This window comes from Zeugodacus cucurbitae, chromosome 2 (genome assembly GCF_028554725.1).
Source record: "Zeugodacus cucurbitae isolate PBARC_wt_2022May chromosome 2, idZeuCucr1.2, whole genome shotgun sequence".
NCBI classification, from domain to species: Eukaryota; Metazoa; Arthropoda; class Insecta; order Diptera; family Tephritidae; genus Zeugodacus; species Zeugodacus cucurbitae.
Window position 1 is genome coordinate 42,823,968 of NC_071667.1, and position 27,397 is coordinate 42,851,364.

Here is a 27,397-nt window from a genome sequence, read left to right on the forward strand (position 1 = left end):
CTTTACTTTTCAATTACCTACACAGTCGAAAAAAGCACCTGTTGGCAAGAGTGATTCTGCGTTGGATTTCGAGGCTGACATTGTTGTTGTTGTTAATGCTGGTTCCCACGTAGACGAAACTATCTACGACTTCAAAGTTATGACTGTCAACAGTGACGTGGGAGCCAAGACGCGAGTGCGCTGACTGTTTGTTTGATGACAGGAGATATTTCGTCTTGTCCGCATTCACCACCAGACCCATACACTTCGCTTCCTTATCCAGCCTGGAAAAAGCAGAACAAACGGCGCGGTTGTTGCTTCCGATGATATCAATATCATCGGCATACGCCAACAGCTGTACACTCTTATAGACGATTGTTTGTACCTTCTCTATTTAGCTCTGTAGCTCGTATTATTTTTTCCAACAATATATTGAAGAAGTCGCACGATAGTGAGTCACCCTGGCTGTAGCCTCGTTTGGTATCGAACGTCTCGGAGCGGTCCTTCCCGATTTTGACGGAACTTTTGGTGTTGCTCAACGTCAGTTTACATAGCCGTATTAGTTTTGCAGGGATACCAAATTCAGACATCGCGGCATAAAAGCAGCTTCATTTCGTGCCATCGAATGCAGATTTAAATTCGATGAAAAGGTGGTGAGTGTCGACCCTATTTTCACGGGTCTTCTCCAAGATTTGGCGCATGGTGAATATCTGGTCCATGGTGGATTTTCCAGGTCTAAAGCCACACTCCCACGTCACTGTTGACAGTCATAACTTCGAAGTCGTAGATAATTTCGTATACCTGGGAACCAGTATCAACAACACCAACAATGTCAGCCTCGAAATCCAGCGCAGAATCACTCTTGCCAACAGGTGCTACTTTGGACTGAGTAGGCAATTGAACAGTAAAGTCATCTTTCGAAGAACCAAAATCAAACTCAACAAGTCACTTATCATTCCCGTCCTGCTTTATGGTGCAGAAGCTTGGGCGATGTCAACATCAGATGAGACGACACTAGGAGTTTTCGAGGGGAAAATTTTGCGCAAGATTTATGGTCCTCAGAACATTGGCAACGGCGAATACCGCAGACGATGGAACGATGAGCTGTACGAGTTATACGACGACATTGACATAGTTCAGCGAATAAAAAGACAGCGGCTACGCTGGCTTGGTCATGTTGTCCGAATGGACGAAAACACTCCAGCCCTGAAAGTGTTCGATGCAGTACCCGCCGGAGGAAGCCGAGGAAGGGGAAGGCCTCCACTCCGTTGGAGGGACCAGGTGGAGAGCGACCTGGTTACACTTGGAATCTCCAACTGGAGCCGAACTGCGAAGGAAAGAGAAGAGTGGCGCGCTCTCATCGATTCGGCTATATCCGGCTAAACGGTTGAACGCCAATAACATACATACAAAGCCACACTGATCCAATCAGTTGTCCAATTAGTTCGTTGACGGTGGGCTTTAATTTTTAACACAATACGATCGACAGGACCTTATATGCTATATTGAGGAGAGTTATACCACGGTAATTGGCTTAGTTTGTGGGGTCTCCCTTTTTTAATTTACGCGACGGATTATTATATAATGCTATTTTAACCATCTGACATCTGTTATAACAAAATATTGTAGTGAAATTAGCCCGACTCTAATAAAACCAAAAGGATCGCAGTCTTTAAAATCATATTTTTTTAAATTTTTTAATATACGTATGCTGAAGCTTTAATTTGGAAATGTTCACTTGTATGCAACAATCAACAATCGTATTTTTATAAATTTACACGGTAAATTCTAACGGAAATCCCTAAGCCGTTTATTTGGTTAACAAAGAGCGATCTTAAATCCTAGGATAGACGGCTTTTGTGGCATCTATGCGACACTAATGCGTTTGTGAATTTATATTCGCTGCTAATATAATTCAGCCAAAAGCAGCGATAACAGCTATGTAAACTACAACAATATCTGGAACAACAACAAGCAACACAAAAATGCAAGCAAAACGAATTGCGCGTAAATTGCAACTGCTTATAAATTACGGAGTGCGTTCATTTTCACGTTGTTATGTAACAAAATATTCATTTTCAATTGTAGTGGTTATTTATATATACATTGCCGTGGAAATATCACTCCACTAAGCACAAAAACGTTTATAAAGGGGCAATGATGAAAGTAAATGAAATCGTCTACAGCGCGCCATAGCATGCGTAACGGGAACACTATGTGGTCAAGTGATAGTGGCTTATGCTCCAGCCTAACAACACTTTATTCATTTTATTTCAATCGTTTCATTACTTCGAAAACTGCCGGCATTATCTATATATTCATATGTAGATATGTATACACATATTTCAAATATTTTTGATCATTTAAGTACGATGAGAACCCATAATCACCAAATGTCGAAATAGTACAAAGTATTTCATGGTGGTTTTATCTTGTCATTTTCAACTGCAGTGGGCAAATATGATAAAAAATTTCTTCAATGGAAAAAACATACCCAACGTTTTCTGTGAAATATGTAAAAAAATGACAAATATTACCTAAATATAGATTTCTTCTTCGCAATAAAATCAAATTTTATACAATCCAATGTCCAACTCGGATTCAAAATGTTTAAATTAAAATTGAAAGAAAATAAAAATCACATTTCCACAAAAATAGGATTTTGAAATTCTCTTTACAAAGTACTTATAATTTCTAGATGGTTTAAACTTCAAAGTACATTATTGAAACCGAACTTCTTCTTTTAGTCATATTATACATGTTTTATGTATACAAACGATCATATCACAAGCTGACACTCTCTTGCGGGCCACAATATGATTAAAAATGCGATATTAAAGCTTAATAATATAAGAAATATGAATCTTATACACTCGAATGTGCGCCAAGCAACACATCGAAATTATAGGGGCTGAATCAGTGGCATATTCAAACGCGCAAATAAATATATAGACACTGACAAACATAGCAATGTGCATTCACTATGTGCAAGTGCCGCTAAGACTCTGTATGATACCTCCTTCAGCCGACTGCTTGAATACTTGATTGTCTGACTTTATTGGTCGGCGTTGACTTCATGCATGGCTTGTTGGATGCTTTGCTTGGTCCCAATGCATCATCTCTGTCATTTATTTAAGCATTGGCCCGGTGCATAGCGTGGTATATCTGAACTTAGATCATTTTTATTTTTGGTCTTGCCGGCCAAACAAAGCTTGTTCCTTTCCACATTGAAGAAACGAAATTGCAAATACTAAAGCTAAATTTTTGTTGTTTCGGCAGCCGTGTCTGTAAGATTTATACAGTTCATATTCACATATTCTGAACAACATTGTCCACCTTGCCTTCACCCGACATTGTTACTACATTTTCCTATTCACAAAATATATTTGCCTTCATGTAGTATATGAACGCGTGTGTGGAATATCTAGTTGCCTTTGTTATATTTGGAAGTTGCCAAATTTGCCCATATGAAGCTGGCACCCGTGCTTCTCTATCAACTGCACCACATCCTTGATGAGTAGACGTTGGCTTTGTGACCAGTTAGCCGATTGGTCGGCTTGGCCACCTTAACACACGGCCGACGCAGATAGCTATGTACTATATATACATACATATGTATAGTGTGGAGGACGTACCCTGCAGAATTACTCAAACATGTGGTACTTTTGTAGTACATTGGAGTACTTACAAAAATACTACTTTACAGTAGTGGACTAACTCATATCTCCGTACCCGCTTGTTATCCGATAATTTCGATGGTGTTTGAATAATGGTATTCGTGTTAAAATCAACGCGCAGATGAGAAGCGAATTTAGTGAAGCCCACACAAATTTTCAATTTTCATTTTTAATATAATTCCATTTAAAAGAGTGTTTAAATAAGGTGTTTGTTTTAATATTTATTTATTATAAAGACTTGTATGAAACAGCAAGGGTTTGTAAAAGTAATATTCCATAAAGATATTATGATTTTAGAGTACATCCAAACGTGATATCGCAGAAGTAGTCCATCTAGTATTCCAATGTCATTAATTTCGGAATACCATCGAATCCATATAGAGTACATATTTTATGCGTGCTTGCAGTACTCGCGTTTATTTGCAGGATACTCCAATGTAGGATTGTGTTCGTACAACAACACTGTGCTGAATATTAAGTTATTGTATATTAGGTGTTAAATCAGATAAATTTCCGCATAATACCGCCGCATACAGTCACTCGGATTCTCGAAGATTAACGAACATGCCCATCACCGAACCTGTCACCCTTGCTACCTCAGCCCTCTCTAGTTCATCCAATGACTGTTGTAGTTGTCTATTCAACCTTTCATGCATTCATACCATACATGCCGCACGCTCAGAATTAGTGTGCAAGTGTAAACTATTTTCCACGAATGCTAGAGTCTGACTATGAATTTTGGCATTGCAGTATTTGTGCATTACATTCAGTGTGGCACAACATGTAATGTACTTACGCAGTTCAATACGTACATATGTACATACATATATGTTGGCTGGATGTGTTTGATGGCGGCGCTTGGCCTGCTTTCAGTCCTTCACTGCATTGCTTTTATTGCCACTTGTATGTTTGGTTTTGTTGCAGACGTTGAATCTTTTACTGCTCGTTCATAACATTTTTGCAGTTTATTTACACTTGCGCTGCAGTACCATAGCACAGAACAAAAACAAAAATACCATCAATGAATTCTCATATCGTTGCGGATGCTAAATAGTTCTCCTTGTTGTTGTATTCGTATTTTTATTTATTGGAGCAACTTGAATTTTACTTGTTTCATGTTTGGCATTTTGTTATCAAGCCCTAGAGGGTCTTTTGCGATTTGATGCTACTTCGGCGTCTGGCATATCGTATCAACATTTAATTTTATCGATTTATTGAAAGCAAATCGCAGTAAAGCCCTTTGAATTTTAAGCTCATTTTTCATTTTGGTCAGTCGAGAACTTTGGCTTGCATATACAATTATGAGTGCGGATTGAAATTCATAGAGGTCGAAAGAAAATTATTTTTTCAGTGGATTTTTTAAAGAACTATGTTTTGAATAACTCATTGCCTAACTCACTATCTCCCAACACAAGATACTTTTGTCTTAGTATTGGAAATTTGACTTTTCATTTAGTTAGTAATAGTATTTTGAGTTCTATTAAATGTAGAGCATATCCATTATAGCAATTTTAAGGTTATTTTGAACAGCTGATATAAATATTTTGTTTAAAATACAACTTACAACATGCGAGATATTCAAGCCAATCAAAAGTTACTTCGTTACCATTGTTTCAAAGACATTTCAAATTTTTTAGCGATTATGCCATTTATAAAAAATATGGTGTGTTTTTAAATTTTTATGAAAAAAAAATTATCTCATATTTACGCTGCCATATATATAATTTATTGCTATCAGTTTTAATTACTACTTAAATTATTAGATTTTCATTCATTCGTTTCGAATTCTGCAACCTCGCACTCTGTTAAAGTTCGATGTTTTCGAAAATACATCTATATATGTATATAAGTAAATAAGCTAAAAAGTGAGTACATAGACGTATAATAGAACGTATGCGTTTTCATCCATATAAAATCCATTGTTTTTGTTGAATTGCACATAAATACTGGTCTGCCGAGTAAATTTATTATGACAAGTTGCTCTGTGGCACTTTTATCTGCATGCACACAAATTTCCTCCTTCCGTAACTGGAAAATTATTGTACAAACAGTTATTTTGGATCTGAGTACATACACCTATACCTATACTACGGCTGCAAGTGCGCGTGACAGAGCAAAAACCTTCGCCAAATAAAATCACCAAAAGCCAACTGTTGGCATTAAAAATTGTTCGTGGTCTATGGCCAGTGGGTTATATGGTGACTAGCAGGTTCGAATTCCAGCTCATTTAATCAGCCAACAAAGGCAAATAACATACATACATAGATACATATACATAAACAGTACAATAAGCATGCTCAAACAAGTAAGGAAAGGCTAAGTTCGGGTCTAACCGAATATTTTATACTCTCGCAATTTATTGAAGAAATTTTATTTACATAACACACAAATTTACCCATAAATTTCGGCATAAAGTTGAATAGAATAACGAAAATCGTCATATATAGTATATGAGGGCTGAGGTAATTTCTGAACCGATTTCACTCATTTTCACCAGCAAGGTGCACTATATCCAAGTGAGCGTATACTTAATTTTGCTAAGATATATCACATTTTAACCAATACATATATGCGGAATAAAGCCCAACGAATTTTTGAGAAACCTATAATTATATATATGAGAGCTAGGAGATGTTATGACCCGATTTAAATAATTTTTGGAACAGAGACACACTATTGGAAGAAAACAATTTCCTCTGAATTACAATAAATTTACCCATATTTTCGGTTAAAATTTAACCTTAGGCCTTGCGTTCAACATGTTCGATATCTGGGGCCTTGAAAAGTTATAGTCCGTTTTCGACAATTTTTTCACAAGTGATGACACAGATCATATACAGTATTTATGTAAAGTTTTATTTCGCTATCTTCATTGGTTCCTAATGTATATATTATAAAGTGAAGGATTCAGATGGAAATAAAAATTGAATTATAAGGAAAGTAGTCGTGGTTGTGAACCGATTTCGTTCATTTTTTAACCGTGCTGTCAGGGTGTCAAGAAAATATTATATACCGATTTTCATTGAAATCTGTCGAGTAGTTCCTTCCTGAGATATGGTTTTTGACCCATAAGTGAGCGATGCCACGCCCATTTTTCATTTTGCAAAAAAATCTGAGTGAAGCTTCCATCTGCCATTTCTTATGTGAAATTTAGTGTTTCTGAAGTTTTTCGTTAGTGAGTTAACCCACTTTTAGTAATTTTCAACGTAACCTTTGTATGGGAGGTGGACGTGGTTATTATCCGATTTCTTTCATTTTTGGACTGTATAAGGAAATTGCTAAAAGAAACGACTGCAGAAAGTTTGGTTTATATAGCTTTATTGGTTTGCGAGTTATATACAAAAAACCTATTCAAAAACAATTACATCCAAATGTACCCCTCCTTAATGCGATCCTATGTTCCAATTTTTATTTTCATAACTTTATTTATGGCTTAGTTATGACACTGTATAGGTTTTCGGTTTCCGCCATTTTGTGGCCGTGCCAGTGGACCGATTTTGCCCATTTTCAACCTCCTTAGGGTGCCAAGGAATATGTGTTCCAAGTTTCATTAAGATATCTTAATTTTTACTCAAGTTATCGCTTGCACGGACGGACAGACATCCGGATTTCAAATCCACTCGTCATCCTGATCATTTATATATATATATATTTTTATATAAAACCCCATATCTAGCTCTTTTATTTCTTGGTGAGACAAACAACCGTTATGTGAACAAAACTATTATACTCTGTGCAACATGTTGCGAGAGTATAAAAATCAACAAAAGGACATGTTCAAAAATTTGGTGGATATTTTCGATAAATTCAATTAACTACTCATTTCTGCCATTTAATATAAATTATTAATAATTGAATCAGATTTCATAATTTGTGTATGTATATACTGAAAATAGGCATTTTATTAATTTTTTTTTATGGAATCATCTGCTATTAGTTTGTTAGTTTTTATTCTGATATGTTATATAAGAAATTATAATTATGTGGCATAAAACATAATAATATATTCGGCGCTAAAGTTTCCAAAAGTAACGTTACAATTTTGCTGTTGTTGAAGTTATCTAGTCTGTTTTTTTTTAAACATAATCATTATGATTATGAATTTGTTCATAAACCGAATAAATCGTCTACAATTAATTTATCTTGAGATAACAGTATTAATAGGGAAACTTGTGTGGCCAATCGATAACTTTAATTTGGTACCGTTCATCTAATTCATGGAAAAAGTGACTTTGAACGATTTTATTATTATACAATTATGCTTTTCGCACGCAAAAATATGTTGCAATTTTCGAAAAACAGTAGTTTTCCAAAATAACGAATATTCGTTTTAACGAAAACCGCTTATAACGAATGAGCAAATTGTTTACATTGAGTACCTTAAATAACGAACATCGGGGATTTGTAAGTACTCGGTTTAACGAACAAAATGAAGAAAGAGAAAAAATCAAATAACATCAAACCAGAATTAAAAATATAACTTAAAAAAATTCAAAAGAAAGGTGCAAATTGAAAAATTTTGAATTTTATAAAAAAACTTGAAATTATTGATCAGCGTCAAATAGAAGTACAAGTGTCAGAATTGGGTAATTTTAGAAGAATTAAGCAGATTTGAATTGTTTTGTTATGGTTTTTAATTTTTTACAAATAATTAATAAAACAATTTATTAAACCACAATTTACCGATATTTAACTAATTTTTATTGAAAAACATACCTCTAAGTGAGTACTCGAATTAACGAAAAATTCGATGTAACGAACAGGCAATTAACACAATTAATGTGTTCGTTATATCGGAAAGCTACTGTAATTTGAAAACTAAAAGGAATGTAATTTTTTGTACCAAGAACAGAGCATGACCAAGTAGGTGTCGTTATCCTATCGTCGACGCTCCATCTTCTATAAACCTCGAGTGGCCACAGCGAAAGTAACTGTATCTGAGCACAGACTAAATATTCAGAAAATCTTTACAACGGATATCTTGTATCGATCGAGCGATATACTCCTCCGGTGTGCTGCATTACTGACGATTTGAACTTAGGCATTGTCGTGTGTTCTAGTGATGAGCGATATTTTACTACCGGTGATTTTTTCACTGTGATTGAAAAATCACATATAACAACTGTGATCAATTTTTGTAAATATCAGTGATTTACAATCGCAATTTCAGTTCAGTAATTTGAGATCGATCATAGTAGCTATAGAGAAGTTCAGTGCTTTTGTTCAATCACATTACATATAAGAGTTCAGTAATTCTAATTCGATTACTGTAGCAATAACAGTTCAGTAATTCTAATTCGATCATTGTAGGAATATCGTTCAGTGATTCTAATTCGAGCACTGTAACAATAGCAGTTCGAAAGTATCAATCACTGTTCAGTACCAATATCAGTTCGAAAGGAGCAATCACTGTTTAGTAACAATATCAGTTCGAAAGTAGCAATCACTGTTTAGTAACAATATCAGTTCGAAAGTAGCAATCACTGTTCAGTAATCACAGTAGATATTTCAGTTGTGATTTTGATAATTTTGGATACGGTGATTACACAAGCAGTTAAATGTACCCAAAATTTATTAATTAGTTAATAGTGATTACAAAAGCAGGTAAATTTTGGATATTGTTAAAATTAATAAAAATGTAAATGTAAAAAATGAAAAAAAAAAAATGTGGAGTATAAATTCTCATAAATTCGTTTTTTTTTGTTGTGATTACAATAGCAATATAAAATCACATTGATTTAAAAATAGCAATCACTGAAATCACAGTGATTCAAAAAAGCAATATCGCTCATCACTAGTGTGTTCACTAACTTGTGTTTGGCTGTCATAATGTACTTAATACTCCCTTATAATTAACTGGTGATTTATTAGTTTAACTTTTTAAATTACTTTCGAAACATGTACATTAAACAAAGAAAGCGCGTGCGCTTGCAATCACTTCTATCACCCAGACAAAGCGTTCGTTGCACGCTCTGCCGCCTCGATGATACTTCTTCTTTTGCAAACTAAATTCGCCACATTCTGCAACCAGGATACCACGGGCTTTCGGTGAAAGTTTGCAATGTATCATATAGCTATAGCGGCTGCTGCTGAATGCGATGTTGATGTTGTTGGTGTATACTTCAACTCCTCCCTTTGTTCCGTTTTCACGCTTGCTGCAACCGGTGAGCTTATTTGTTCAACGCCCCTTTTTCCAATATTTGAAACGTAATCTTGCAAGTAAGCAAAACTAATTTATATGTCGACTTGAGCACTTGCGGCTTCGTGCAGTGCGTTCACGTTGAACTGGTTTGCGTTGGCCTTTTGTATTCTTGTTCGACTATGGTTGCCGCATGCCATCTCCCACCTTTAATATTAAATGTTTCTCGAGAGACACATTTCGATGAAATATTTCATGAAAACTGTCTAGGTAAATCGCACTCAGCCTTGTAAATTAACTAACACCGGTGGGTGCAAAGTGTTTCCAAAAAGTACATTGGTTGAAACAATTAAAATTGTATTATTAAACTATGCCTTAAGTTTTTTAATAAGTATTTACTACTTAGAGCTCTTCTTCTTTGTTGGTAAAGGCATGTTTATAGGGATCAGTCAATGTGTGAAAATTTTCGAGAGGAGTATCCAAGTTGGCAAAAATAAACACCGACAATAACAACTGAAACGGAAATTTCGGTGGCGAAAAAAGAAAAACAACTACAACTACTACAAAAAATATATATGTAACAGATACGTGTATGGAGAAGGAAATGCACAAATAAAAAGTAGCTGAAGTCGAAGAAGAAGAATTATTGCAAGAAAAATAAGCAATAATTCTCGAGGGATGAATGTGCTTTGGTGCGTGTTTTATTTTATTTCGTTGAATTACAATCTCTGCCAACCCGCCGGCAAGGGCCTGCCAATGTACTCTGCATTCACGCTACATTATTAGGGGCGACTGACTGAACTTACCCATACATTTCTACTGATTCTTCAGCGGCTGAGTAAGTATGCAATATTTCATTGCCTACCGTTTGGCAGGCTGTGCGCATTCCACCCCCACCATCGTCGTCAAACAGTGGACTTTACCAAAAGGCACCCACTCAACCCCCAGCACTATACCAGGCAATTTCTTTATACGAGCACCTCCCCCAAACAGCTGCTGTTCAAATACGAAGATTTTTTCTTATTTTTGCTGATAGTAGATTGTTCTTATTTCTTCGGTGCAACTGGCTGCCTATGTTCGGCAGCAAATGTCGACATGGCAAAATGTTAAGAAAACCTGTGAGCATTAAAATTAGGCAATAAATCATCGTGCAGCGAAAGTGTTATTTATAATGGCCTCGAATTTGTTTTCCCAATTTATTGGCTTTCCCCCAAACAAGCATAGAAGCCAATGTGGTGCTGTAGGTGGATGTTTTTGCGCTCTAGCAGGAATTGGAATGGCTGCCGGCTGCCATGCTGTTCGCAATTGACTGTATTTTTGACACTCTTTTTCATTTTGTTTTATTCGTTTGTTCACTTGCTTTATTAAATTGTATTTTGTCAGATACCATGGATGTGCAGAAGAGAAAGAGATTCAATGGAAAGCATTTACAAGCAATATAAGCCAATGGCTTATGTAATTCTAATTAATTTCTATAGGTTTTCTTTACTAGCAGCAGTAACATCAACAATATGTAGCATAAATGATTTTGTGTGAGTGCATTAAGAGTTTAATAAATCGAAATGTCTGTTGTGCTAATAAGTACTTTTGGAATGCAAACATATTGAGTTTTCATGCCTGGGACTTGAAAGATTTCCAACTTATTTACAATACATTATTAGTAACTTATTATTTTATGACAAAATGTAATATAAATAAATAAGTTGAATGAAAATCATCATTAAAATGTATGTGAATAATATTAAATTACCTCATTATTCAAATGTCAAATATAAATATCTCTATAGTCATATTATATATATGTATATATATAGTATATAAAATATTTAAATCAACTACGTTTAAGGCAAAAAGTTTTCATAATAATATATAGAAATATTTAATATATAGTTAAAAGGGAAGCGATACGTGGACCATGAAACTACCAGCTCCGACATAGGTGTGTAATGCTAATCAGTGGCCAATACTTCATTGCTTTGACTGCCATGGCGCTCTGGTTACACTTGAGAAACAAAATCTACTGCAAATAATTTTTGAAAGGGTTAAATAACATCGGCAAATGAAGCAAGTGCGTAATGCTTAAAGGTATAATATACTCGTTGCAGCATATTGGTGGTTGTGAATGTATGTGTTCACTGGTGAACCCAGTAAAGGACATTGATGTTTGTAGTAATGTTGCTTAGGGATGATGTGGCTTTGTTTCACGCACAGCAACGCATAATTACTTTACAAGTTCATTATAAATACTCATAAATCTTATAAAAGCGCCCCAGTCAATGGTTGCAATAATACATACATACATACCATATAAGTACATATGCTCGCAATATATACATGTAGAAGCAATTAAAATCGGTGAACTACAAATCGCTGCGACAATATGGAAATATGGCCAACAAGCTTATGGTACATAGATCAAGATGTTTTAAAAAAGTGTGAGAAACAATACAATGGCATTTTGTTGGTAAATTTTAAACCAACATAGTGGACTGATAGACGAAACTATAATTTGTCGTGTGCGTAAAATCAAGAATTATCTCTGCTTCTGGTAAAATGTTAAAAATATCAGTTTACATGTAAAAAGGTCTCTGGTAAATCAAAAGTTGCGTCAGAATTAAAAACTAGTTTGTTTACTATATACTCTTATAAAACAATTAACTAACTTATAGCAACAATTAACAAATAATTATATTCAAAAATATCCTCCGAGCTTCTCTGCATCTGCAAACAATTTATTTTTCCCAAACAATCTGCACAATATTATCAACTCTATAAAAGTGAGCTTAATTCAGCATACTTTGATTTGATCTCCTTAACCGCTTCTTATCCGTATTTGTACACCTTCTACTTCAGTTCAAGCAATAAATCTCCTCCAGCAACAGAAGCATGTTTCGAGTATTAGACGAATATTTTAGGTTGTAGACAATGGTTTGGGCATACATTTCTTATATCGTATTTGGAGGTTAGTAGTATCTTTGTTTTTCTTTTTGCTGGAAACAGAGATATAACGCCATATAAAGAGGTTGAAAAGTGGTGAGTTGGAAAATTGCTTTAATTTCGCGCAAAAGTGTCCACCAACACTTGTATGGTATATACATATAATGGTTTTGGTTTTCACAAGCGAACTTCAACACATGTGTCCTTTCGACTTTTCTTCAATACACGACATTCTCCACTTCATCCCAAACGCTTCGAATATCACCGTTCAAGTTGAGCTTTTCACCCAACTTTAATCTCTTATTCTCTTTCTCTTCTTTATTCTTTACTTTACAAGATTTCACTATTCGTTATCAAATAACAACAACTTTTACATTTAACAAAATTCCTTTATTCTATGGCATTTCATGGATTATTGTTCTTGCCTAGTTTTCGGCAAATTTTAAGCTCTAACAGTTTCTCTTTGACCTTTTTGTATATTTGGTCCAAGTGTAACTTTTGTTTTTCGTTTATAAATATTTGAAGGGTGTTTATGTGTGTATTAAATATTAAGTTCGCTGCGGTAATTGTCAATTACGTAGAAAATGTGAAACTTGAATGTGTGTATATGTAGGAAAGGCTAAGCTCTCGTGCTTATATCATACGATATGACAACACACATTAGTACCCTGCCTTTATGTACAGATAATTAAGTTCTGGAAAAATTTTCAATTATTTCTGAAAATTATGTCACCTTTATACTTGTAACTGAGGAGTGTGCTTGTCTAATATAAACACATGCTCATATGCAAGAGCAAATGAAGAAAGGATAAAGTGAATGTGTAATATCCTTAACCTGCATAAAAATTCATTATTAAGCTTTAAGGATAAGGTTTCACAATTAAGCCGAATTTATAAATAAAAAGTGACTCCTTAAAAATGATTAAGTCTAGTATAGTCTAGTCATATATTATAAATATTACGAAAATAACATTTGATCGCCAGGCTCTTTAATTAAATGAATTAATCAATACTTAATTTCACAGCTATTTAAAATACAAATTAATGCTCAAAGTTTGTATTTAATATTAAAATTAATCTAAAAAGTTAAACTATATAATCAATCAATTAAAGAATCTTTAGCTATAAATATAATATCTTCTGGTTTTTAATACTTTAGTGTAGTAAATATAGCAGTAAATTCACAAGTTTAACATTAAAAACGTGTTTATATGTATTTCGAACATAGTACATATGTACACATATAGAATTTAAGAGTCTATTATCTTTGTCAAGATTCAATTATACCTGTTTTGAGGGATAAGTTTAGATATGTTCTTACAATTAAATATGAAAGTATAAGCGTTTTTGCACTTGCAATGTAAATTCGTGAATATTCCTTCGGTACATTGTGCCTATGCCCTCTACCACACCGACTGCCTATTCGTTATTCATTACTTAATCCGCACTTGAAAATCTACATCCACCACTCTAGCTACCAGTCCACCACCACCAGCCAAAATCAAGCCAAGCCAAATCCCAAAATTTATTTCGTAGGCGGACCGAATATTTTCGTAGCTTATTTTATGGCGTTCTCCAGCTATCGCCTTCGTTCGCTTGCTACAGCCTGTTACCACAATAAAGATAAAATACATATTTTTTAATTCGATTTTAATTACAATGCGATCAGGGGATTGAGCAGTAGCAACAGCAGTGAAATTTCATTTTAATTGCTTTTATATAGCGTTGAAGAAAAATCCAAGCTGTACATAGAGAACAGAAAAAATTAAGCTAGATCGAGACGCAATTGAAAAGATGTATGTGATAAATACATACATATATACAAACAAAACTGTATACTGAAAACCGGCGTTCTGTAAAATCAGCAGCGAGAAGTGCGAGGATAATGAGTTACCATTGGCTAAACCATTCCGATTGAAATTTGCGGCGGAACCAGATTTTTTGCCTTGCGGCAAGGCGGCCACAAAACGAATAAATGGCGAATGAACTGAATCACAGTGCTCGGGAAAGCAAAACTGTTGCCGGTATAGTATGTTTATAGGGAAGCCAATTAATGCTATGACATAAATTCCACTGCATGACTTGTACTGGGTGTTTTCGCTTGCGGCCCACATTTGGGAAAGCAAAAGGGAAAAATGATAGCAACAAAATGAAACAGTATAACGAAATAGTAAATAAGGGAAGGGAAAAGTTCGGGTGCAGACGATTTTAGATGTGTTCGCAAGTCAAAAGAAATGAAAACCTTTAATACAAAAATGTTGCAAAGAAATTTCGCTAACTTTTGAACCCACTGCACTATGGAAAACCACAAATTTTTGTATTCTGAATATATTTATGTAGCTACATATATTTATATAAAACAGAGAGAGAATTAATACTCAGCATATGACAAATAGTATTTTAATGTATCTTATTCAATTTCAATTATTATCTATTTGAAGAACTTATCAATACCAAATTAATCAAGAACTATTGCCTTCAATGTCTGCCCAAGTTATGTAACAAAAATTACCAAAGTCTTGGCTCTTTTATAGATGAGCAGCTATGCATATGAACAGAAAAATAACACAATTTTGATGAAGAAAAAAGTAGCGGTAAAATTATGAGCAGCTTTATCAGCAATAGCTGTAACGACCGTGCTGGTGATGGCGATGATGGAGATGTTGATTATTTTAATGACCCAAAGGCGTTTTTATTTCACTCCACTTCGTTTGCTACAACATGGCCCGCCTTAAAAATACTGTCATACCCACATTAACGAACGTCCAAATCGCGTGTTAAGCAAAATTTTGAATATCTTCTTTTCAATCTAACTTCGACGAAGAATGGAACTAGTTATTTTCCAAATATTGTCTGCTATAAAGTTTTGTGAGTGTGAGCGAAAGCGCCTTTTAGAGATGTATGTTATGTATTTCTGTGCATACTTATGTAGACAAGTATGTCTACTGCTGCGGCTTTTGATTGAGACATTATGAAATATTTGAATTTGTGTGGGTCATTTGGTCAGTATAGAAACAGAAAATAATGGTTTTGCATGGAGTTGTTACTACCTATCTTAAATATTGATGATATCATTTGTAAACGTGCTGTTTAAATTAAAACATTGGGAAAGGAACATATTTGAAGATATAACTGGTGTTTTAATTATGAAATTGTTAATATTTTATTGTGAAATTTTGTTCTGTGGTATAAAAGTATGCTTCTCTACTCTATTTGTTTTTTTTTTTGCGTATTATATTTAAATGATCAAGATACCACAATTATTTGACAAAATCTCTCTATTTTGGAAAAAGCTTATTCCTTTTGTGGAATCTGTGGTCATTTCTATGCTCCAATAAATTTTATATTAAATAAATGTGAGTTATTTCGAAATTCATTCTTCTACGAAATAAAATTATTCGTGCCAATACGTTACTTTAGTTAACAGTGAATGTTTAACCTCTGCGGCATGCTACATGAACTTATATTATTTCAAGAAATGGTCAACAACAGAGAAGAACTCGAATATTATTTTCACCTACTGATAAGATCAACGCCATAAAACTGGTTTCAAAAGTGAAATTAACAAAGACCTAAAAAACAGAAAAATGAGTAAAGTGGAACACTTTTAATATAATAACCAAGCCGATAAAGTTTCGTCAATAACCCAATAGAATGTATGTGAACACGTAGGCATCTGAAAGCATACAATATCAACAGAGTTCATTTAGCATAATGAAATGCTTATGACGCGTCATGATGGTAATTTCATGATTGCGTGTACGCGCAAGTGCAGCAGTCATGATGCAGATGATCATGGAGCATATTTATGGCAAAGCGCAGGTACGCACTGCGCATATTTCGCACTCACGTGTGCACCTATCAGATGCACGACCCAATCTTTTACATACATCTATACATATCTATACATATATATACATATATATATGTACGTACATATGCATATGTGTATATCAACTATTACGCATATATGTAGGTATATTAAAATGTTTATAGTATATGAAAGTGTAACAGATATGCGTTGTTATTGGTGAGGCTTAGGTTCGGAGTGTTTTTAACAATAACAATATTGAATGGTAATTGGAGTAAAATACTCAATCTCGAATTCTTATAAGATGGAGAATATAATGCTTATTGAAAGCTCATGCCATCATTTTGAACATAACAGTATTAAAACCAACTATTAACGCACATAAAAACATTATTTTTATTATTTCATTCCCAAACAAAAGCGAATCTTCAAGGGCTACAATAATTTACATTTCACTCCTCAAATACTGGTTTTGAAACATTTACCAACTAATTATAAAATGGTTTTACTTTCTAAAACACTACTTTCAACTACTGAACTACATCTTAAAAGGAAGTTAGAGTTTTCGATTTGTTTTTAAATTGCGGTTTACTTTTCGTGTCTCTTTTCGTCACAACCTGTTGTAAACTAAAATAAAGATACCCAGTCGTTTGTCGGTAAACAATCAAATAAGTCCGTGCATGGTTCTGCTGTTCCTCAAACTACTACAATACCTACAGGCAGAGGTTTTCCTTCGCAAAAAAGATGTTGTATTCAAAATATGTTTCGTTTTCAAAAACGGCGTATACGCCGGATTTACATTTTATACACACATATATACAATTTTTGTTACCTTTATATTTGTAGAAACGTACTTACTGCCGATGGTGAATAGTTATTGTGAGCCGTATATGTAAAGGGAGATTTTTTAAGAGCTTGATAACTTTTTAAAAAAAAAAAACGCATAAAATTTAAAATCTCATCGGTTCTTTATTTGAAACGTTAGATTGGTTCATGACATTTACTTTTTGAAGATAATTTCATTTAAATGTTGACCGCGGCTGCGTCTTAGGTGGTCCATTCGGAAAGTCCAATTTTGGGCAACTTTTTCGAGCATTTCGGCCGGAATAGCCCGAATTTCTTCGGAAATGTTGTCTTCCAAAGCTGGAATAGTTGCTGGCTTATTTCTGTAGACTTTAGACTTGACGTAGCCCCACAAAAAATAGTCTAAAGGCGTTAAATCGCATGATCTTGGTGGCCAACTTACGGGTCCATTTCTTGAGATGAATTGTTCTCCGAAGTTTTCCCTCAAAATGGCCATAGAATCGCGAGCTGTGTGGCATGTAGCGCCATCTTGTTGAAACCACATGTCAACCAAGTTCAGTTCTTCCATTTTTGGCAACAAAAAGTTTGTTAGCATCGAACGATAGCGATCGCCATTCACCGTAACGTTGCGTCCAACAGCATCTTTGAAAAAATACGGTCCAATGATTCCACCAGCGTACAAACCACACCAAACAGTGCATTTTTCGGGATGCATGGGCAGTTCTTGAACGGCTTCTGGTTGCTCTTCACCCCAAATGCGGCAATTTTGCTTATTTACGTAGCCATTCAACCAGAAATGAGCCTCATCGCTGAACAAAATTTGTCGATAAACACATTTCGAACCGAACACTGATTTTGGTAATAAAATTCAATGATTTGCAAGCGTTGCTCGTTAGTAAGTCTATTCATGATGAAATGTCAAAGCATACTGAGCATCTTTCTCTTTGACACCATGTCTGAAATCCCACGTGATCTGTCAAATACTAATGCATGAAAATCCTAACCTCAAAAAAATCACCCGTTATAAATGCGACGAGGACAACGAGTAGCTAGTCACACTTACCGCATAAAAGTAATTAAAATATGTTTTCATGATTGCAATGAGGTAACAGTGAAGATTAAGACCGAACCATCGCTAGTGCAAATTAAAATTCTAAGTCATTGCCAAAGCAACGTAGAAGCGGCAACAAATACACGTTTCTGGAAGTCAATATACTGTGTTCAATTATACACGATTGTTTCCTAAACGGACATGCACATTCACATACATACTTACATTGTTCTGTTCCACACCAATCTCATGTTACACGTCAAAGATGGGCGAATTTGTGGGCAGGTGCTGTCGAACATTGCAACCAAATATTACGCTTGCACACTGCAAGCCGAAACCACAACTGCTAAATTTTCTGTGTAATACACACATATGTATATCTATATGGAGTGCTGTTGTCCGTCAGACATTAACTGTAAGGTACCACCAAATCTGTTTATCTAATAATGAAAATTGTTTTCGGAATCTGCTCTGCAACATTTACCACAGCTGCCATTTATTTTACGATTGTCAATATAACACCATTTCTATTTCGCATACGTACGAATTTGTGTTTCTTTTTCGCTAAGCCTGCATACTTCGTCAAAAGCTGCAATGCCCTTTAATTATTAACTCCAAGCAGTCGAAGCACGTATGGATGCCCTCCCTGTGGACAATTTAATTGACGGATTTAGTGTTTTTCAATTGTCAATGTGTAAAATTAGTTTCTCGTTGTTCTAAGAATTGTTATCAGCAAAAAGCTGTTTCATCGATTTTCAGTTTGTAAATTAGAAGATCGCCGGATATTCATAAAGATAGTTGTTTCAGGATCCTTTATTAAATAAATTTTACAGCTTCTGAGCGATATTATAGGAGCTGTGCTCCTGATCTAGTTTAAGCACTTTGGTAACAAAATTCGCTGTGTTCCAATTCACGCTATTTTCGAACATACCATATATGTAGATACATACATGTATGTGTATGCAACATGGCCGCACTGGGATGTAATATATATATAGAATCAGTATATCAGTGAACGTTGAAATATGTTCACGAATAATCAGAAAACTGTGCTCAGTACGTGTTTATCTCCATGTCAATTACAATGTAGGGGTAAAACTATAAATTTATGTTTTCATAGAACAATAAACTCTATATATAATAAAAACTTATATTAGATCTATAAAAAATTCATTGATGGCAAGTATAAATCTGCGGTATGTATCGATTGATATTCAACCTGCTTTTTAAGTATATCATATTATGCAATCACTTATACACTTATAATAACTTATTTTATTATCTCATTCAATTTCTGTTGGCAAAATACGACGCCTGTTCCTAAAAAAAACAAGGCGACAGATTCAATGTGAAAGAATACAAAGCTATATTATGAAACATTGACAAATTTATTGAAACAGCTAAGATATATGTATAAGACGTTTAGTCATACAACAAAATTCATAAAAATGGCCGAAAAATATAAAGGAATACCCAACCAGCGCCAAAAGTTTAAATCCCCTATGAATTTTCGAAACAGAAGAAAAACGCAATAAAAATAGAAGATACTGGCTGCTGTTATGTTCTCTTAATAAAGCTACACAGTGGCGTTGCAAGAACGATATATGTAACAGTAATAAAAAAATTTAGTAAGCGAAAGCATTGGTTTATGTCTATTCTAAAACACCACCAAAAATTTGTTAGTAAAAAGTTTAGAAAACAAAATTTAGTTACCGTTTCTTATATCGTTCCTTCAAGTATCGGTCTTCAAGTTTCTAACGCTCTGAGCAGAGGGCCTAATTTCCCATCATACCTACACTTGGTGAAACAGAACTTTTAAATTTCTTTGTGACGCTGTCGCTACGGCAGCCATTTCGCGTTGAATTATCTAAAGTTTGCCTGTGATGCTAAGTTAAACCATTTAAATTACATACTTGGAATACAACAATAGCACAGTGTGTTAGAAACGTGTGCTCGTAGATCTGCATCGAAAGAGGAGGCATTGGTACGATGAAGTGCGTGCCATGGTGAAGAGCGGTTAGTCACATATACCATACATACATACGTACCCAGACATGGGCTTAAACGGAAAAATGAATTTCGCACTTTTTCGCATAATAAATTTAAAGTTCTGCGCAACAGCGAAAAAATGGTAATGGAAGAAAAATAATAAAATAAAAGTTTTACAAAAACACAAAAAAAAAAAATTTTGCATATACTAAAAAATCAGGCAGCAACATTGCATGCAGGGCATTGTTACCATCTCCCCGATAATTCCTTCCCGCAGCAACCGGTATAGTGACAAATTCCATTTAAAATTTGTGAGGAAAACATACGCACACGTACACTTTTTAACACTGGCTACGTCGTGATAAAGGGATGTAAGAACGTAGGTATGAGCGTGTTTGAACAAGTGCAAAGTGGAATGGGTGGTATAGGAAGCAGATGCGTACTGCAGGCACGTAGCAACTTTATAAAGCGACTGAGATGGGAAATCTTCAATTTTTTTATATTGTTCTAAAATAAATAAAATGAAAGTTTTTAAAGCTCAGCGTGATGTATCCGGGCCTGTATACATATATAACATATAACTTTTTACTTGAAATGGTTTTAATATAAATACAAATAAATGTGTATTTACAGTATATACAGTATATTTTAATTGAAAAAAAGAGATGGCAAGCTGTTTTGACGAGGTGTCAAGTGGACTGAGTATAGCATACGCTAAGGCGCATACTCTGCTATGCTATACAACACCCGTACATACTTTAGATATTTCATGGTATAAACATAGCATTTCAAATGCGTGTTATATGTCCTTTAATGTTGGCGTTAATTACGTCAAGGTGCCAACAGTTAGCCAACTGCGACCACTAACTTCCCTTGACCAACCAGTGCTTGCGACGGTTTAACCTTTTTAGCAGCAAAGCAATCTACATAGCATTCACCACTTCCAGACTTGGAAAGCTAATATTTTTTACTTTCATAGTTTAGTTGGGGTTGTGGTTGACGCAACCGTCTTCTTGCATAAATTAAGTTTCGTTTGTATATTTTTTGTTGTGTAGTCTTTTTGGTCCTTATAGTCTTTGCTAGCGCATAATTCCTTCAGTTTTCTTTTTACTGCCTATCCTTTGTATTTGACGTTTCTCTCTTTTCGACATTGCTGATTTTATACACACATTTTCAGCATTAATTTTCATTCCTTAACTTTTGTTCTGCTGCGGACTTGTGAAAGAATAACTGTGGGACTTTAGGTTCTATAGGAAAGAGTAGCGCAGTGCAACGTACACGGCTTGTCGGTGTAGACTTAGAGTAACGCAATCAATTCAGCCGCTGACCAAGGAGTTGATGCATTTATTGAGTTTATTTTTTACATTTCTTGTCCTGTTTATCTTTTTATGCCTTTTATTTATTCATGTTTTTTCATCGCATTTATTCAACGAGTTGTTTGCATTGCAAATATTTAAAATGCCTTGATGATCTGAATTCGTTTGCAATTTTACTGATATTTTTTTAGTAGTGTTATGCTTATATGTACACATAAGCTATTGCTTTGATGGTGTATTCAAAAATTAAGAGCTAATAAGAAATAGATTCATGCAAATATTATGCTTTTATAATTAAAACAGCGCCTTTTCAATGACGTAGGAAGGTTTAGTGTTTTCATTGTTTGATGAGCAAGCCTAGTTTTTTTCGCTATATGGGAGCTATTTTATATATACATTATAAATATTTATACCTATCAGTTTCCCTCTTATTTTTATTCCTGCTTTCCAACAATAATAACTGATATTTCTCTAACATTACTTATAAACTCCAAAGGTAGTGCGAATTTCATTATTCCCAAAAAACTTTGCATTTTAGCGCACTTGCTTATGCTTACCATACATTTTACAATAATTTATTAAACGCCATTTAAATACCATAAAAATGAAAAATAATCTACAAGCAAGCAAATGGCAAATGTTCGGCCAACCAAAACCGGCAGCCAGTCAAACTTGCAATTCATGTTGGCGTAAACTTGTTAATGCCTTCAGGGCCCGTTTATAATGCACGCATAATGAATGCGTTCACAAACACCGCAACACCAGTCAACACGCATACATAAATATGGGAAGCTTTTTGTGCGTACGTGTATGTGTTTGTGCATACGTGAGTTGAGTTGAATGTTACTGGTACAGCATATACACAACAGAGTGCACAAAGATACGTGAATCCTCGTCACAACATGTCGTTGAGCTGCAGTATGGATGCATATGTATTTATGTACATATATATGTATGTATATAATATCACACGAGTAAATGAACGAGATAAGTTTGAGTAAGGTTGCAAGGTAGCCATGGCGTTGAGTAAATGCGTGTGCTTGAACAATTTTATTATTATGTTAAATGCTTTTATGTACTACAACAACATCTGTATATATATTTATATGTGTATTCATGTGGATGGTGGCAAGAGCAATATACAGTAGAGTATGCCTTACGTTGATGACTACGACGATTTATGAAATTGAGTTATTGCACTTGAGGCAAATTAAATCTCATAAATATTTAAAATCAGAGATTAACTGCCAAAGATGCATTGCGATGCAGATAGAAAACCGGGAGCTGTACTGACTAACGGTAATCAGGGACGGAAGAGTAATCATGTGCGTTGGTTGCATAATGAGTGACGGAATCATACCACAATGATGCAAATAAAATAAGCGAATTTCGGTGGTTTAAAATATTATAATGAGACCTGATTATACCTGGTGCTGGAATAACTTAAGGACACATTCCTCTAGTTTTAGTTAAATATCTGACAAAGATGTTTGCTCTATAGATAATATTTCATCCCTCTATATAATACGACATTTTCATATTGTTCCACTTTGACTTGATCGGAATTTCGAAAACAAAAAATTCAAAACTATCAGATATATGACAATTTCCGGGCAAGGTGACAATGTGCATCAAGAATTCACTATTCGTTTTAACTAGCCTTATTTAGGAATTATTTGCGCTATGATGCTTTTTAATATACGAATATTTATTTGTTTATACATATTTTTTTATACTTAGTACCACTCTATAATCAACATCTTCCACAGTTATATAATAGTCAATCACAATTGAATAAAGAGGCTGGTATTTTCGACTTAAGTATCTTGATTTTAGATAAATACATTTTCAAAACTATTATCACAAATTCCCAAAACCACGTGCTGACATTCCAGTTAGGCATATTTAATAAAAGTAAAAATAATAATTTCAATTTCTCTATAACAATTAACAGTGTGGGCCCCCATTATATTACATACTATTTTTTTTACTTGAAAATTCATATATAGGAAAGTATGTATTTACAGTATTTCAGTGCTGTGCTTCTCTTTGTTACAGAAATTTATTTAGCTGTTTTCGTCATCATTACTTTTTAATTTGTTACTTGATTCTCTTTCTTATGCCTCACATATTAAACCAATGAAATTTTTCTTTGTAATTTTCCCTTTTCAGGAACAAATGGCCTCCGAAGACGTGGTCGACAAACTTATACCCGCTATCAGACGCTCGAATTAGAGAAAGAATTCCACACCAATCATTATCTGACCCGCCGACGAAGAATCGAAATGGCGCATGCACTCTGCCTCACCGAACGACAGATAAAAATCTGGTTCCAAAATCGACGAATGAAGTTGAAAAAGGAAATCCAGGCTATCAAAGAACTCAACGAACAAGAGAAACAAGCGCAAGCGCAGAAGGCGGCAGCACAAGCGGCGGCGGCAGCGGCGGCGCAAGCGCAACACATAGGAGATCAAAACTAGGAAAAAACCACTACAAATTATTCATATTACAAAATTAATAATAATAACAATAACCCTAATGCTAATAATATTTTTAACAATAACTTTACATCTAATACAATATCAACAACTGGAAGAAGAAGCCTGGCAACAACAACACCGTCGTACTCCCATAAAACAACGGCAACCATTTGCAATAGCATAATGTCAACATCATCGCCAACATTAATACCAATGTCGATGTCGTTGCATTCGTCAGCGTCGTCATTGTCCTCATCTCCGTCACCCGCATATCACGCACACTCCCACACACCAACAAATGCAAATGCGAATCATTTTATCGATAGTTTAAGCAATGCTAATATTAAGTATAATCGATTGAATTTTATTTTAAACCGAAATATTTACGAGTATTCAGCGATGAGTAGTGGGCACAAGCTTTATTGAATTTCAATATTTTAGCGCGGAGAAGCGGATCCAGACTACTTAAATTGTTGCAATCATGTTAAGTTTATTGCCTAATTTTTTATTGTTATTTTCACAAATCGGAAAAATTCTATAACTTTATAAGATCTAGAAAATCGTATACATGAGGTGACCAGCTATATTTATGTTTCCAACATTATTTTGTGTTAGAAATGCTTTTCTACGTATTCTTATTAAATATTTATTATGAAGTAGCTTCCATGTACAATCAATGTTTGTAATTTCTTAAATTTAATTTCCGCTTGCTAACAATGTATTGCAAATATTGCTATAGTAAATGTGGGTACAAAAATATGAATGTTTGTTACGTATTCTGTTGATGTGAATTTTAAATTATTATTGCCATTACTCATGTAAGCAAAATAAAATATTTGTGTATAATTTCGCTCTTATACTTATTATATCGTATATATAGTATAGTATAGTACCTTTTAGATACTCTCGAATTGAAATCGGAAATCACAGTCTTTTGTAAGTGTTAGTTGCTTCTATTAGTTATTTGGTGTTAAAAAAATAGAGTTACTTAAATAAATTTCTTAGCGAAAAAATGTGTTTCAGTTTTCTTTAGCGAATTTGCTTTTTTCGGAACTATCTTAGAAGAGTATATAATTATTGACGAATACCTTAGCCATATAAACTATTCGTGAGAAACTATATCCCTATTCCTAATAAAATAGAAGGCTTCACTATCTGTAGAAGCTGAATTTTCAGCAAAACAAAAATTCAATATTTTGTCAGTTTATGTGTGATCTCGTATTTTTATTTTTTTAATGTATAACTTACTTTAGTATTTTTGCTGTACACCAGTAACCATAAAACCTTTGTACTAAAATATACTACCGCAATATGAAGATACAAGTACTCGTACATAATTTACGGTTGATAATTTCGTGTAATTCTTTGATGCTTCTTATTTAGAAAATATGAATATGAAAATTTAAAATTAAAATATACACATTTGTGGGAGGGGCGTCTATATTGCCGTTCCATGCAGAAAATTCACTAATTTTAAGTGCAATATTTTAATAGTAGCGTATGGAGATAATAATACTTTTAACTAAGGAAATAACTGCAAAACTAAAAAGACAAATAAAATATTAACGAACAAAATATTTTATGAGATACTTGATATTGGTTTGTGACATGAATATTATGTGTACTTCTAATTTTCACTATTTCCATACAGATGAATGAATGTCAAAATTAGTAATTGTGCTCATAACTTATATTAGGAATATTTATGTATATGTGTATTTGCACATAAGTATTGACATTTGAAAATCATAAGAATCATTTTAACTAACGAAACAACATAATTTCAAACCATAAGGCACAATAATAACACGAAAAAATAACCATCGAGAACGCCCAATTCCAAATCCAATATAAATTATGTTCATATCTTTATAAATCGATTTATTGTGGAAACTTATGTGTCATTTAAGCAATTACATAAATTAAACACGTTTTGAATTCAAGAACTCAGCCAATAATATTTCAAGGAAGCTTCGTCGAAAATGTAGGTTTATGTAATATATAAATGGAATACATTGAAAGTATACTATAGTACTTAAAAATGTTATTTAAGAAATTTAACTCACACAGTAACTAAGTTATTTTGTAAAAACAAAAACTTTGGGAAACTCGAAGAGAGCCAACTTTTCTTCATCAGTGCAACAGAATCCTTCTACAAAATGTATACGTAACTAGTGAGTAAGTGCAAATAATAATATTGGAAATAATAAAAAATTTTGATTATTATACATTAAAATTATATTATTCATAAAAAAATTAAATAAATAAACTATAAAACCAGATACGTAAAAAAATCAAATTTTCACAAAAACATTTACTAAACATACATATAAAAAAATATATGTATATATTAATAGATTCACGAATCTCAAAGGAGGATACGTTTATTGTGCAGTTAAATATTTATTGTATTTTATTAAATGAATAAAAGTAAGTAGTAATAACAAAAGGACAAATATACGTAATTTGAAAGTAACTGATTGTGAGGCATAAACAAAATGAAAATATTTATGAATAGTTAAGAAAAGTATAAATATAAGAGCGCTTTGCAAATATTTATATATGTGTGTATGTATTAAAGTCTCCAGCGTGAGCCCCTTTGAGTCCATTGCGCGAGTCGAGTTTTTGAAGAAATACTATATTAATAAACTATATTCCCATTAACATAGTTTTTTTTTATAAATTCACAAATTTTTAATATCTTTTCCCAAAAATGCTCTAAAATACTGAAGCAATAGAATAGTCTTATAATTAGCCGTCTAAATTATTGTTTTACAAAAAAATACCGAAAACTAGTGATCTTAAATTAAGCATTCAGACCCAGTAAAGAACAAATAAGAATTAATTAAAATGGCTGCGAGCCAAAAAAAAAAATATATATATATATTTATAGCGGCTCGAACAAAATAATGCGCTGTATGAGAGGTATACGTAATTTATACAAATAGTTAAATGTGGAGAAAGCTCCTTAAAACAATAAAACTTCGTGCATACTACATTTTACAAAATACATGATTGGAACTAATCAAACATTTAAAATACGTAAATACAAATAATAAATATTGCAATTTACATTATTACGATTACTACATTACGATTACATTTATATTTATCGATTACTGTATTATTAAAATAAACAAACATACATAAATTAAAAAATTGAAACAAAAAATTAAACTAAAAGTAAATAAATGCTGAACGTTGAGTGGATAGT

General features: G+C 33.7%; 1 protein-coding gene across 4 annotated transcripts in view; it reads left to right on the forward strand.

Moving 5' to 3' along the window:
• Window positions 1–27,057, forward strand: part of Ubx_2 (homeotic protein ultrabithorax) — a 116,191-nt gene extending 89,134 nt beyond the window's left edge. For 3 of the 4 annotated variants that reach the window (XM_011191952.3, XM_011191950.3, XM_011191951.3), the window contains one exon: window positions 23,876–27,057. In XM_011191952.3, the coding sequence (XP_011190254.1) occupies window positions 23,876–24,183 (308 nt within the window). In that variant the 3' untranslated portion in view covers window positions 24,184–27,057. The remainder of the gene's footprint in view (window positions 1–23,875) is intronic. The other variant, XR_008469954.1, reaches the window with a different exon arrangement.
• The last annotated feature ends 340 nt before the right edge of the window (window positions 27,058–27,397 follow it).